This window comes from Somniosus microcephalus, chromosome 22 (assembly GCF_052327205.1).
Source record: "Somniosus microcephalus isolate GS21.2 chromosome 22, FLI_Smic_1.0, whole genome shotgun sequence".
NCBI classification, from domain to species: domain Eukaryota; kingdom Metazoa; phylum Chordata; class Chondrichthyes; order Squaliformes; family Somniosidae; genus Somniosus; species Somniosus microcephalus.
Window position 1 is genome coordinate 58,981,476 of NC_141008.1, and position 14,931 is coordinate 58,996,406.

Here is a 14,931-nt window from a genome sequence, read left to right on the forward strand (position 1 = left end):
AAATTGACTGGCACAAAAAGACCAGCTGACCTCATATGATAATGGCCAGACTATCATGATTAAACACTTCTTTTCTCTTCCTCGCTCCGCCCCCCTCCCCCCCCTTGCAGCCATGCAAGCTCCTGGGAGAAACAGAGAGAAAAAAAAAGGGCCAATAATCATAGAAATTTACGGCACAGAAGGAGGCCATTCGGCCCATCGAGTCTCTGTCGGCTGAAAAAGATCTATCCAGCCTAATCCCACTTTCCAGCTCTCGGTCCGTAGCCCTGTAGGTTACGGCACTTCAAGTGCATAACCAAGTACTTTTTAAATGTGGTGAGGGTTTCTGCCTCGACCACCCTTTCAGGCAGTGAGTTCCAGACACACACCACCCTCTGGGTGAAAAAATTTCCCCTCAAATCCCCTCTAAACCTCCGACCTTTTACTTTAAATCTATAAAACTACTCTGGAAATGTCCTCTCCGACTCCCCCCTTAGGTGATCAAAATCAGTCCAGGAGATCACATGGACCAGGTGCTATCTGTAAAGACATCTTGAAAAACATCTTCAAAAATTAGATTCTGCATCTAAAAAGGGATATCATGAAGTGCGACTGGGGGATTCGTGCTCTGCATGACTAAGCACCACAGAGCACAGTGCACGTACCCACTGAACCACTTGCCGCCCTACCAGCTTTCGAAATTGCTTGAATTCATCATAAATGTTCCCTCGAAGCTGCGCGGCCGCACAGTTCTCTGCCAGTCCTGCGCAGCCCGGGACCGGCTTTTGCAATGTTAAATTTTGCGCATGCACGAAACTGTGAATGGGGCCGCGCAGCCTCTTAAAAAAGGGGCCATGCAACCGAAATAAAAAAAATTAGGGGCGAGGGGAAAGCATTGTTCATCACGCAATCATCTTCCAAATGTCCCTACGATATACATGATAGAAAAGGGTCTTGTAAAACCGCAATTCATCTCTCCACTAAGAAAGGCACAATTCCATTTACTAGTTACACTAGGAGAATAGCTTTTAATGATCGTGGAACTGTGGACAACACTCCATTTATATTGCAGGGCTGCAGCAACAGAAAGGCAGCTGTACAAGTGAAAGCCTGTTTGTGCGGCCCGGTTTTTGCCTGCGTGCCAGGCGCCAGTGTCTGGGGAAAATCTGTATAAACCTGTTCCGCCAGACTGAGCCAGTCAGCGACCAGCATGAAAAGTTCATATTGACGCCAGGGATGCCAACAAAACTAAAAAGGTGGATCTTGAAGCTTCCAGAGGCAGCAGCGCCATATATTTAAGGCGGAGATAGACAGATTTTTTGAACGATAAGCGAGTCGAGGGTTGTGGGGAGCGGGCAGGGAAAGTGGAGTTGAGGCCAAGATCAGATCGGCCATGATCTTGCTGAATGGCGGAGCAGGCTCGAGGGGCCGAATCCTGCTCCTGCTCCTATTTCTTATGTTCTCTTTTACCTTAAGAACACGGCTGCCACTGGAGGATGTGCAGAAGAGCAACAAAGGAGGAGCTGAACTAATGAAGGAAGCTCTTTTCCTTGGTTGTGTGTGATTGGTGGACAATTTAGGGAGGGAGAAAAAACAGAGGCAAAGAGGGAGAAAGAGAGGGTATGGTGCAATACAAGTGCTTGCCATAAAAGTACTTGCTATTAAGCAAGATTTTCACTCAATGCAAGCAGTAGTAAAAATGAGCCAGAGTGAGGCCATTCAGCCCACTCTGCCTGTGCTAGCTCTTCAACCAGACCCCGATACTGTACACCCATTTTCCAGCCTCTGCCATATTTTCGGACAGCACAAGACTAAGTGCAGATGCGGTATAGGTTACACTGCTACTACACGCCACACTTGGGAACAGTAGGAATAAGCCATTGAGCCCCTCGAACCTGTTCCTCCATTCAATGAGATCATGGCTGACCTGTGACCCAACTCCAGCCTCAGTTTCAAGCTCAAGTTTACATACCCGCATCCCCCAGGAGTTAACTGAATGAACTTGCTCTTACCTGAAGGTATATTTTGAAGATGTGCTTAGCAGATCGGGTGATTAATTCAGTCACTCCAAGTTTCTGTAGTGTTAAAAAAAAAAATTTTGAAAACATGCACATTAATAAAAAATTTGTTCTGAACACTACTTTGAATGAGAACAGAAAATGCTGGAAACATTCAGCAGGTCAGGCAGCATCCGTGGAGAGAGAAACAGAGTTAACGTTTCTGGTCTGTGACCCTTTGTCAGAACTGGAAAAAACTAGAGATGTAACAGGTTTTAAGCAGGTGCCGAGGAGGAAAGAACAAAAGGGATGGTCCGCGACAGGGTGGAAGGCGGGAGAGATTAAATGTTGCAAATGGGGATGGCAAAATCAGCAACAGCTGCCGCCTGAAAACACAGGGGCCGAGGTTATGATCTGAAATTGTTGAACTCAATGTTGAGTCCAGAAGGCTGTAAAGTGCCCAATTGAAAGAGGAGGTGCTGTTCCTCGAGCTTACGTTGAGTTTCATTGGAACAGTGCAAGAGGCCGAGGACAGTGAGGTCAGAGTGGGAGTGGAGCGGAGAATTAAAGTGACAGGCCACCGGAAGCTCAGGGTCACCCTTATGGACTGAACGGAGGTGTTCTGCAAAGCGGTCACCCAATCTGCGTTTGGTCTCCCCAGTGTAGAGACCGCATCGTGAGCGGTGAATACAGTACACTAAATTGCAAGTAGTACAAGTAAATCGCTGTTTCACCTGGAAGGGGTGTTTGGGGCCCTGGACAGTGGGAAGGGAGGAGGTAAAAGGGCAGGTGTTGCATCTCCTGCGCTTGCACGGGAAAGTACAGTGGGGAGAGGAGGGGCTGTTGGGGGTGATTGAGGAGTGGACCAGGGCGTTGCGGAGGAAGCGGTCCCTCTGGAATGCTGAAAGGGAAGGGGAAGATGTGTTTGGTGGTGGGGCTCACGCTGGTGGCGACGGAAAATGATCCGTTGAATGTGGAGGCTGGTGGGGTGAAATGTGAGGACAAGGGGAACCCTATCGTGGTTCTACTTTGAATGACTACGCACAAGGTTACTATTGTGTATTCGAGTATTCAGATGAATTTTAAACAATGGTTTCTGGTTAAATAAAAAGTTTACATCAGCTGTCTTATAGATTTCCTCAGTAATCATGCTTTTTTAAATTATTAGGTAATTAATAACCAAAATACATACATAAATGTGGTCTAACTTCTGCCTAGCAAGACTCTTTGAAATAAACTCTACTATCTTGGCCAGGTAACGGATGTTGATGCCCCGCTGATGCATGGCTTCTGCCAATGTGGCACCATCCATTGGAAGCACGGTGTGATCAACGCAGTCTTTTATCTGAAACAAAGAACACATACCTTTTTATCCCCCCAGATACAAATCCAAAAGGCCATCACGTGAAGAGATGCCCGCAAAATCCACAGGGAATCGAGACAAAAGTTCTAGCCCTTCAGCTGGTCTAGATTACTCTAACACGGGAGTGTATGCTGGGCTGAAAAAGTGGCCAACATCTAATTTGAATCAGTCAGAGCAATATCAGAGACGGAGCACATTTTGAACCAGGTAACTGTCCAACTCCAGACACTTAAATGTCAAATATTTGGCTATTTTGATAATAACAAAACAAAAATGGCAATGTGAATCAGTTGATGCACAATTGCATTTTTCCCCATACAACCATTTTCTTTTTCTCTTTCTGTCCCCCCCTCCCTTAACTGAAGCACAAGACGACAAAGAGCAAGTCACTCCTGGGCCTCCATGACATGCTGCCCAGGGGCCCAGATTGAGAGCGGCATTAGACAGAGCTGGGCAGCAGGCTGCCTTGGCGCTTCCTTGGCCAGGAGAGGTGGTTGGGGTGGGGAATAAGTTTTAAATTTGTAGAGAAGGAAAGGGATCAGACACACACACGTTGGTTATCTTCACACATCAGTGTTCTTCAACCCATCAAGATGGGGAGAATGGAATAGGGGCACGGTAGCATAGTGGTTATGTTACTGAACTAGTAATCCAGAGGCCTGGACTAATGATCCAGAGACGCGAGTTCAAATCCCAGGGCAGCCGGGGAATTTCAATTCAGTTAATTAAATAAATCTGGAATAAAATAAAAGCTAGTATCAGTAACGGTGACCATGAAACTACCAGATTGTCATAAAATCCCATCTGGTTCACTGAAGGAAATCTGCCGCCCTTACCCGGTCTGGCCTATAGACCCACAGCAATGTGGTTGACTCTCAGCTGCCCTCTGAAATGGCCGAGCAAGTCACTCAGTTGTACAAGGCGGCTCACCACCACCTTCTCAAGGGTAAGATGCTTGCCAGCGACACCCACATCCCGTGAATGAATAAATAAACTTCTCCATTATCAGCATGGCTGCTCTGCCTTGGTGCCTCAGCGTACGCTTACAGTAGAGCAACACAAACTGATTTCCCACACTAACAGGATTGAATTAATCACACGAGGCTGAAGAAAAAGCAAGTTGGTCGTTGTGCAGTTTGTCAGGCCAGCCGGCAGAAAGTCATAAAACCACAAGAGTTCAATTCTTACCAAAGATGGAATCTGGCAGGAAACCAGGAAGGCTGCCGCATCTTTCAACAACTGCTTCTGTTTCTGGAGTTCTTCACAGTTGGCATCATGGAAACGAACACCTGTGACAAACAAACGGCATCATGATCAGATGTTCTCCCGTACTGTACGTAAAACAGACAGGGAGTCAGGAACACGAGGCACAGCAACTTACACTTCCATAGCACTCATTACATACACATCAGAGCCCTTTACAGGTAGCGGACAACAAGAGAACGCCAGACAGATGGGACAAAGGGAGGGGGGCAAAAGCACAGTAAAAATTTGCATTTATAGCGTCATTAATGTAGAAAAGTGAGCTTCACAGAGATAAGAGGCAGGCACAAAGCCTTTGCAAGAGGACTATGAGAGGTGCAAAAGCTTGGTGAAAGATGTTTGAGAAGGCTTTCAATGGAGGGGGCTGAGGAGGAGGTAGAGAGGCAGCGGGTTGGGGAGGGACTGCAAGAGTGAATGATTACACATTTCAGAAGGTCGCAAATGGATTTCTCCATATCCCATTAACTCCCGAGTCAGCAATTTAATATGTATGATATTTTAGTGTCGTGCAGTAACATTTTAAAACAGCTTAAGTTTTTAAAAAAATGCCAATTCAGGACTTTTTTAATGAATGTAGGTAATGTGGCATCAGCATTACTTTGGGTTCTGAAATAGACAAAGCAGTAAAATTAAAATAATCAAGTCAATATATTCAGAGCTGAAGAATTGGAACCATTTCCTTGAACATCAACTCCCCCCCACCCCCGACTTGTGGCAAAATGTGGACTTCACTCTTTAGATCACTAAAATTAAGTGGACATATTTTTGTTAAGCTAAATATAAGATTCTCATCTAAACCTATTTTATTCCAATGTTCCTATTTCAATCCTTGTGGTAGGGGGAATTGCAATATATTAAAACTGCACTACATTTTCTAACTAAATCCCATTTGGAAAAACTCACCATAATCAGCTTCCTTCTCCCTGTGGTAGACACACTGGCTCAGCATCTGTTAGTGTCAAAGATTTTGGTTCCTCCAACATTTTGTTTTAAAGTTCTATCAATTGTAATAGATTTTTGCCATTATAGAAATAGCCCCGAGGGCTGTGAATGCGGAGTCTTTGAGTATATTCAAGGCTGAGATAGATAGATTTTTGGACTCTAGGGGAATCAAGGGATATGGAGATCGGGCAGGAAAGTGGAGCTGAGTTCGATGATCAGCCATGATCTTATTCAATGGGGCTCGAGGGGCCGTATGGCCTACTCCTGCTCCTAATACTTATGTTCTTAAATGGCAGCATTTCAATTGATTCCTCAAGACCAATAACCTCCTGAGGAATATTTTCCAAAGTTTATGACTCAAATGAAAACAAGTCTTAGACTATTCTAGGGAAAAGCTGGGGATCCTAAATACAAGATAGTCATTAATAAATCCAATAGGGAATTTCAGAGAAACTTCTTTACCCAGAGAGAGGTGATAATCACAGAATCACAGAAACCCCACAGTGCAGATAGAGGCCATTTCGGCCCATCGAGCCTGCACCGACACATATCCCACCCGATCCCTGTAACCGCTACACCAACACATATCCCACCCTATCCCCGTAACCCCACCTATTTAATCCCCCTAACACTAAGGGTCAATTTATCATAGCCAATCAACCTAACCCGCACATCTTTGGATAATGTGGAGCTTTCCACCACATGGAGTGGTTGAGGTGAACAGCATAGATGCATTTAAGGGGAAGCTAGATAATTACATGAAGGAGAAAGGAACAGGAGAACGGGTGCAGAAATTCAGGCTTTTTTTAAAACCTGGGATGTGGGCATCACTGGCAAGGCCAGCATTTATTGCCCATCCCTAATTGCCCTTGAGAAGGTGGTGGTGAGCCGTCTTCTTGAACAGCTGCAGTCCGTGTGGTGAAGGTACTCCCACAGTGCTGTTAGGGAGGGAGTTCTAGGATTTTGATCCAGCGATGATGAAGGAACGGCCGATATATTTCCAAGTCAGGATGGTGTGTGACTTGGAGGGAAACTTGGAGGTGGTGATGTTCCCATGCGCCTGCTGCCCTTTTCCTTCTAGGTGGTAGAGGTCGCGGGTTTGGGAGGTGCTGCCGAAGAAGCCCTGGCGAGTTGCTGCAGTGCATATGATGATAAGGTTAGATGAATGGGGTGGCAAGAGGCTCGTGTGGAGGATAAACACCGGCATAGACCAGTTGGGCCAAATGGCCTGTTTCTGTGCTGTAAATTCTATGTATCTATTTAATACCATTCAATTGTAGAATTTATCATTCTTGCAACGGACATCCATTATATTCTTGACAGAGCACTTGTTAAAATGATACTGGCAATATAGTGATTAAGTTGTAGAGTCACAGCTCTCAAAACTGTAGTAGCGCAAAGTCACGCTGTAGGATCTCTAGCCGTGTTGTAACTCATACATACCCGGTGAAAATATATCTGGGTTGAAGCGAATATCGAAAGATATGTTGCTGACAGAACCAACCGCTTTGCAGGCATTCAGAATGACCTCCTTACTCTTTGGGTCAACTGTAAACGTTAAAGACAAAACGTCAAAGAGATACCTAAAAGCAACGTAGATTTAAAAAAAAAAAAAAAAAAAAAAAAAAAAAAAAATCGCAGCAAACTGGCCCATAGAAATGCAATGAACCACCTTAAAATCGAAAATGCATCTCAGAAAATTGTATTAGTAGAAGGGATTCGAGCAGAAAATCAAAGTTGGTGTTAATTACATTGTCTCAGGTGTCAATACTAAACTTCATTTGAAAGATTTCAAAAAACAAGTCCACAAGATAGTCCTTAGACAGAAGGCAGATTGAATTAGAGAGAGAAGGCAATTGAGGAGTCGCCTTAACGTGTTTCACCCACAGAATTAGTGTTGAAAGCAATCAATGCCATCCTGATTAAAGCAGCACCACCACAACCATTAGGGGATCACAGCTGTTCAGCAGGACAGCTTCCAACAAAGTACCTGTTCTGTCTTCTGACACAATGGACTCTGCAAGATGTCTAGCTTGACCTAATCCTAAAAGGTTTTCCTCAGCCTTACCATCTTCAGACACAGTTTTGTTGCTTTCCACAGCCTCGGTTGTACAAGAGCTACCATTCTCTGTCACAGCGGCACAATCCTTCTCTTGCTTGTTGGCCTTCTGTTGCATCAGCTGCAAGGCAGCCAGCTTCATGAAAACTAGATACCTGCGTGAGAGGAGAAAGGGAGTTACAGAGCAAAAAAGCTTCAATGGCCATTATCAATACTAAAATGACAAGTGTTTAAAACTATTACAGGAAGCTTTCGATTTACCGGCACCTAAATAACCGGAAATCTCGGTTAACCGGCAAAATTCAGGAGTAGGTTCAGGTAACTTTTATTACTTGCCTTCCTCTATTTGTTGCTGTGCAAGGGTGTGGCTGCAGCTGTTGCTAAGCTACAGAGACGCTTGCAACTTGTGGCCATTGTTCTGAAGCAACAGGGTTTGTTGCTTTATACGGAGCTCTCAGCTCCGTATCTTTTACTATAGCTTTTGGTTATCCGGAATTTTTGATGAACCGGCACCACATCGGTCCCGTCCGTGCCGGATAAAAAAAAAGTTTCCTGTAGATACCAATTGTTTGCCCAAGGCATTACGAAGAGTCTGCTGATAAATACCATTTTGTATGGTAAACTTGTAATGGATTTGAGAGACTTCAGAAACTGGCTCGACAAAGCCACCTGGTGTCCAGAACCCACAACTACATTGTGACAGTTGACATAGTAAAATTGAATGGGAAATGTTGACAGCTATTCACAGTGGTAAATGTTGAGACAAGAGAACGGTGGTAATGTGTAACTCGCTGCCACATGGATTGCTTGAAGCAGAGCGAACTGCTGCATTTGAGGGGAGGCTTGATGCGTTTCTGAGGGAGAAGGGAACAGAGGGATATAGGGGCAGGGTCGAAAGAGGTCATTAGAGTGAGAGGAGGCTTGTGTGGAGTATGAACACTGGCATAAGCCAGTTGGGCCGAATGATCTGGTTTCCGTGCTGTAGATTCTATGTAATTCTATGTAAAAGCACGATCAAAAATTGTGCCATCCGGAAGTAAGGTTTGTGGACAGGAAGTACAAACCTTTGCAAGATTTATACGTATGTATTGCTATGGTCCCAGCAGGGAGGCACACTCAGTCAAAGATAGAGCTACAACACGGTAGTGGCGATTCCCAGACCTGCGTTCCTTCAATCACAGCTCCCTCCGGGGAGCACAGGATTGCTAAATTTGCAGTTAGAGTCATACAGCACAGAAAGAGGCCCTTCGGCCCATCGTGTCCGCGCCAGCCATCACACCCTGCCTAATCTAATCCCATTTTCCAGCACTTGGTCCGTAGCCTTGTATGCTATGACGTTTCAAGTGCTCATCTAAATGCTTCTTGAATGTTGTGAGGGTTCCTGCCTCTACCACCCTTTCAGGCAGTGAGTTCCAGATTCCAACCTCCCTCTGGGTGAAAAAGTTTTTCCTCAAACCCCCTCTAAACCTCCTGCCCCTTACCTTGAAACTATGCCCCCTGGTTATTGACCCCTCTACTAAGGGGGAAAGTTCCTTTCTATCTATCCTATCTATGCCCCTCATAATTTTGTACACCTCAATCAGGTCCCCCCTCAGCCTTCTCTGCTCCAAGGGAAAACAACCCCAGCCTGTCCAATCTCTCCTCATAGCTGAAGCGCTCCAGCCCAGGTAACATCCTAGTGAATCTCCTCTGCACCCTCTCCAATGCAATCACATCCTTCCTATAGTGTGGCAACCAGAACTGCACACAGTATTCCAGCTGTGGCCTAACTAGCGTTTTGTACAGCTCCATCATAACCTCCCTGCTCTTATATTCTATGCCTCGGCTAATGGAGGCAAGTATCCCATATGCCTTTTTAACCACCTTATCTATCTGTCCTGCTGCCTTCAGGGATCTATGTACATGCACACCAAGGTCCCTCTGATTCTCTGTCCTTCCTAGGGTCCTACCATTCATTGTGTATTCCCTTGCCTGGTTAGTCCTCCCAAAATGCATCACCACACACTTTTCAGGGTTAAATTCCATTTGCCACTGCTCTGCCCATCTGACCAACCCGTCTATCGTCCTGTAGCCCGAGGCTTCCCTCCTCGCTATTTACCACTCCACCAATTTTCATGTCATCTGCGAACTTACTGATCATACCTCCTACATTCATATCTAAATCATTAATGTACACTACAAACAGCAAGGGACCCAGCACCAATCCCTGCGGTACACCACTGGACACAGGCTTCCAGTCACAAAAACAACCTTCGACCATCACCCTCTGCCTCCTGCCACTAAGCCAATTTTGGATCCAATGTGCCAAATTGCCCTGGATCCCATGGTTTCTAACCTTCTTGACCAGTCACTTTGTCAAAAGCCTTACTGAAGTCCATGTAGACTACATCAACTGCACTACCCTCATCAACACACCTAGTCACCCCCTCGAAAAATTCAATCAAATTGGTTAGACATGATCTTTCCCTGACAAAGCCATGCTGACTATCCTTGCCTCTTCAAGTGGAGACTAATTCTGTCCCTCAGAATTTTTTCCAATAATTTCCCTACCACTGATGTTAGGCTCACTGGCCTGTAATTCCCTGGTTTATCCCTACTACCCTTCTTGAATAATGGTACTATGTTAGCTGTCCTCCAGTCCTCTGGCACCTCCCCTGTGGCCAGAGAGGTTCTGAAAATTTGTCAGAGCCCCTGCAATCTCCTCCCTTGCCTCACAGCAGCCTGGGATACATCTCATCTGGGCCTGGGGATTTATCCACTTTTAAGCCCGCTAAAGCCGCTAGTACCTCCTCCCTCTCAATGCTAATTTGTTCAAGTATATCACAATCCCCCTGCCTGATTTCTATGCCTACGTCGTCCTTCTCCATAGTGAACACAGATGCAAAATATTCATTTAAAACCTCACCTACATCTTCTGGCTCTACACACAGATTGCCACTTTGGTCCCTAATGGGCCCTACTCTTTCCCTGGTTATCCTCTTGCCCTTAATATACTTATAAAACACCTTGGGATTTTCCTTTATTTTGCCCGCCAGTGTTTTTTCATGCCCCCTCTTCGCTCTCCTAATTTCTTTTTTAAGTACCCCCCTGCACTTTCTATATTTGTTTCCACTGATTTTAGTCTTGTATCTGCCAAAAGCCTCCCTTTTTTTCTAATCCATTCTTGTATATCCCTTGACATCCAGGGTTCCCTGGACTTGTGGGTCCCACTCTTGACCTTTATGGGAACATGTTGGCGCTATACTCTCTCTATTTCCTTTCTGAATGACTCCCATTGCTCCGATATGGATTTTCCTACAAGTAGCTGATCCCAGTCACTTTGGCCAGATCCTGCCTTATCATATTAAAATGGTCCTTCCCCCAATTTAGAACCTTTATTTCCGGTCCATCTTTGTCCTTTTCCATAACTACCTTAAATCTCACCGAATTATGGTCACTGTCACCAAAATGCTCTCCTATTGACACTTCTACCACTTGCCCGGCTACATTACCTAGAATTAGGTCCAGTACCGCCCCCTCTCTTGTAGGACTTTCTACAAGCCAACTCAAAAAGCTCTCCTGGACGCACTTTAAGAATTCCGCACCCTCTAGCCTTTCTCACTCTGACTATCCCAGTTAATATTGGGGAAGTTGATTGCATTCGGGACTTGCAGCTTCCCCTTCAGACACATTGCTGTTACAGTGAAACCAAAACGATCATGTAGGTTGGATAAGACCACTTCTCTGAGAGATATTTCTTTAGTGAAGTTAAGTTTATCAGGGGCTTGCTACTGTGTGGGGAAGTAACTTCCTCTGTGGCGGCTGCCAAATCAACCAGCCAACTGGGGTCCGCCAGACTGGTCGAAGGTGACCAGCTTTCATTTTCCTTCTTCATTGTGGGGGAGACCCCAGACTCCACTTAGCGCTGCTCATGACCAGCCAGGCGAATCAGATAATATATTTAATTTGAGGAATTACATGGATAAACCCAGGTCCTATCATCTTAGAACGTAGTGTGTTGAATCTCTACGATCATGAGAGAGAGAGGGGGGGGGGGGGGGGGAGGAGAGAGAGAGAGGGGGGGAGAGAGAGAGAGAGGGGGGGGAAGAGAGAGAGGGGGGGGAGAGAGGGGGGGGGAGAGGGGGGGGGGGGAGAGAAGGGGGGGAGAGAGGGGGGGGGGAGAGAGGGGGGGGGGGGAGAGGGGGGGGGGGGAGAGAGGGGGGGGGGAAGAGAGGGGGGGGGGGAGAGAGAGGGGGGGGGAGAGAGAGGGGGGGGGGAGAGAGGGGGGGGGGAGAGGGGGGGGAGAGAGGGGGGGGAGAGAGGGGGGGGAGAGAGGGGGGGGAGAGAGGGGGGGGAGAGAGGGGGGGGAGAGAGGGGGGGAGAGAGGGGGGGGAGAGAGGGGGGGGGAGAGAGGGGGGGGAGAGGGGGGGGGGGAGAGAGGGGGGGGGGAGAGAGGGGGGGGGGAGAGAGGGGGGGGGGAGAGAGGGGGGGGGGGGGGAGAGAGGGGGGGGAGAGAGAGGGGGGGGAGAGAGAGGGGGGGAGAGAGGGGAGGGGGAGAGAGGGGAGGGGAGAGAGGGGGGGGGAGAGGGGGGGGGAGAGAGGGGGGGGGGAGAGAGAGGGGGGGGAGAGGGGGGGGGGGAGAGAGAGGGGGGGAGAGAGGGGAGGGGAGAGAGGGGGGGGAGAGGGGGGGGGGAGAGAGGGGGGGGAGAGGGGGGGGGAGAGAGGGGGGGGAGAGAGGGGGGGGGAGAGAGGGGGGGGAGAGGGGGGGGGAGAGGGGGGGGGAGAGGGGGGGGGAGAGGGGGGGGGAGAGGGGGGGGAGAGGGGGGGGGAGAGGGGGGGGGAGAGGGGGGGGGAGGGGGGGGGAGAGGGGGGGGGAGAGGGGGGGGAGAGAGGGGGGGGAGAGGGGGGGGAGAGGGGGGGGAGAGGGGGGGGGAGGGGGGGGGGAGGGGGGGGGAGAGGGGGGGGGAGAGGGGGGGGGAGAGGGGGGGGGGAGAGAGAGGGGGGGGGAGAGAGGGGGGGGGAGAGAGGGGGGGGGGAGAGGGGGGGGGGAGAGAGGGGGGGGGGAGAGAGGGGGGGGGAGAGAGGGGGGGGAGAGAGGGGGGGGGGAGAGAGGGGGGGGGGGAGAGAGGGGGGGGGGAGAGAGGGGGGGGGGAGAGAGGGGGGGGGAGAGAGGGGGGGGAGAGGAGGGGGGGGAGAGGGGGGGGGGGGAGAGAGGGGGGGGGGGAGAGGGGGGGGGGGGGGAGAGAGGGGGGGGAGGGAGAGGGGGGGGGAGAGAGGGGGGGGGGGGAGAGGGGGGGGGAGAGAGGGGGGGGGGGGAGAGGGGGGGGGGGAGAGAGGGGGGGGGAGGGGGGGGGGGAGAGAGGGGGGGGGAGAGAGGGGGGGGGGAGAGAGGGGGGGGAGAGAGGGGGGGGAGAGAGGGGGGGGGAGGAGAGGGGGGGGAGAGAGGGGGGGGGGGGAGAGAGGGGGGGGGGAGAGAGGGGGGGGGGAGAGAGGGGGGGGGGGAGAGAGGGGGGGGGAGAGAGGGGGGGGGAGAGGAGGGGGGGGAGAGGGGGGGGGAGAGAGGGGGGGGAGAGGGGGGGGGAGAGAGGGGGGGGGGAGAGAGGGGGGGGGGAGAGGGGGGGGGAGAGAGGGGGGGGGGGAGAGAGGGGGGGGGAGAGGGGGGGGGGTGAGAGGGGGGGGGGGAGAGAGGGGGGGGGAGAGGGGGGGGGGAGAGAGGGGGGGGGGGGGAGAGGGGGGGGGTGTGGGGGGGGGAGAGGGGGGGAGAGTGAGGGGGGGGGGGAGAGGGGGGGGGGAGAGAGGGGGGGGGAGAGGGGGGGGGGGAGAGAGGGGGGGGAGAGGGGGGGGAGAGAGGGGGGGGAGAGAGGGGGGGGGAGAGAGTGGGGGGAGAGGGGGGGGAGAGAGGGGGGGGAGAGAGAGGGGGGGGGAGAGAGAGGGGGGGGGAGAGAGGGGGGGAGAGAGGGGGGGGAGGGGGGGGGAGAGAGGGGGGGGGAGAGGGGGGGGGAGAGAGGGGGGGGGAGAGAGGGAGGGGAGAGAGGGGGGGGAGAGAGGGGGGGGAGAGAGGGGGGGAGAGAGGGGGGGGAGAGAGGGGGGGAGAGAGGGGGGGGAGAGAGGGGGGGAGAGAGGGGGGGGGAGAGGGGGGGAGAGTGGGGGGGGAGAGAGGGGGGAGAGAGGGGGGGGAGAGTGAGGGGGGAGAGAGAGGGGGGAGAGAGAGGGGGGAGAGAGAGGGGGGGGGAGTGAGGGGGGGGGAGAGAGGGGGGGGGAGAGAGGGGGGGGAGAGAGGGGGGGGGAGTGAGGGGGGGAGAGAGAGGGGGGGGAGAGAGAGGGGGGGGAGAGAGAGGGGGGGAGAGAGAGGGGGGGAGAGAGAGGGGGGGAGAGAGAGGGGGGGAGAGAGAGGGGGGGGAGAGAGAGGGGGGGGAGAGAGAGGGGGGGAGAGAGAGGGGGGGAGAGTGAGGGGGGGAGAGAGGGGGGGGGAGAGGGGGGGGGGGAGAGGGGGGGGGGGGGAGAGAGGGGGGGGGAGAGAGGGGGGGGGGAGAGAGGGGGGGGGGAGAGAGGGGGGGGGGAGAGGGGGGGGGGGGGAGAGAGGGGGGGGGGGAGAGAGGGGGGGGGGAGAGAGGGGGGGAGAGAGAGGGAGAGATGCACAGGACGTACGCAATACCTCAGACAGAAACAATCCATTAAGAGACAATAAGCAGATGTGCAGCAGCATCTACTTCCGCCTTATGGATCAAGGACTAATTAATAGAAAGAACTGTAACCAAATTGTATTAACTTTTGTAGACACTTGATGTGATCTTTTTTTTCCCACACTTAGACACGACAAACACGTACCACTCTTTAACCTATCATAGTAAAAGATCAAACTTAACATGAAATCCTTATATATTTCGACCTGGAATATCCAAGGTCTACGCTCTTCACTGCGAGAAGTGAAAAGTAGGACCCCAGAGTTCATAGATGAAACTAAAGACCTAGATATTATAATTTTACAGGAAACTTGGTATAAAGGAAAAGGACACACTGGCTGTCCCCAAGGGTACACTGAGCTGGTGGTGCCCTCCAATAAATTACCAAGTGTAACCCAAGGCAGAGACTCCGGAGGCATACTGATCTGGTTTAAAACAGAACTTAAGAATTACATCAAATTTATAAAAAAGGGCGAAAACCATATGTGGCTCAAACTTGAGAGGGAGATTATCTCAAACACCCAAGATGTTTACATTTGCGCACTTTATATCCCTCCAATCGATTCCCCGTACTTTAAAGAGGACACCTTCTCCAACATGGAGGGGGAAATTATCCAATACCAGGCCCAGGGGAACGTGTTGATCTGTGGGGACCTCAATTCAAGA

The 14,931-nt window shown here is 50.9% G+C and overlaps 1 protein-coding gene across 1 annotated transcript in view; it reads right to left on the reverse strand.

The window, feature by feature from the left end:
- Positions 1–14,931, reverse strand: part of LOC147102426 (clustered mitochondria protein homolog) — a 151,324-nt gene that overhangs the window by 32,661 nt on the left and 103,732 nt on the right. The window contains exons 7-11 of the mRNA XM_085965114.1: positions 7,535–7,758; positions 6,988–7,092; positions 4,528–4,628; positions 3,169–3,321; positions 1,992–2,054 (exon numbers count right to left, since the gene is read on the reverse strand). Of these exons, the coding sequence (XP_085821240.1) occupies positions 1,992–2,054; positions 3,169–3,321; positions 4,528–4,628; positions 6,988–7,092; positions 7,535–7,758 (646 nt within the window). The remainder of the gene's footprint in view (positions 1–1,991; positions 2,055–3,168; positions 3,322–4,527; positions 4,629–6,987; positions 7,093–7,534; positions 7,759–14,931) is intronic.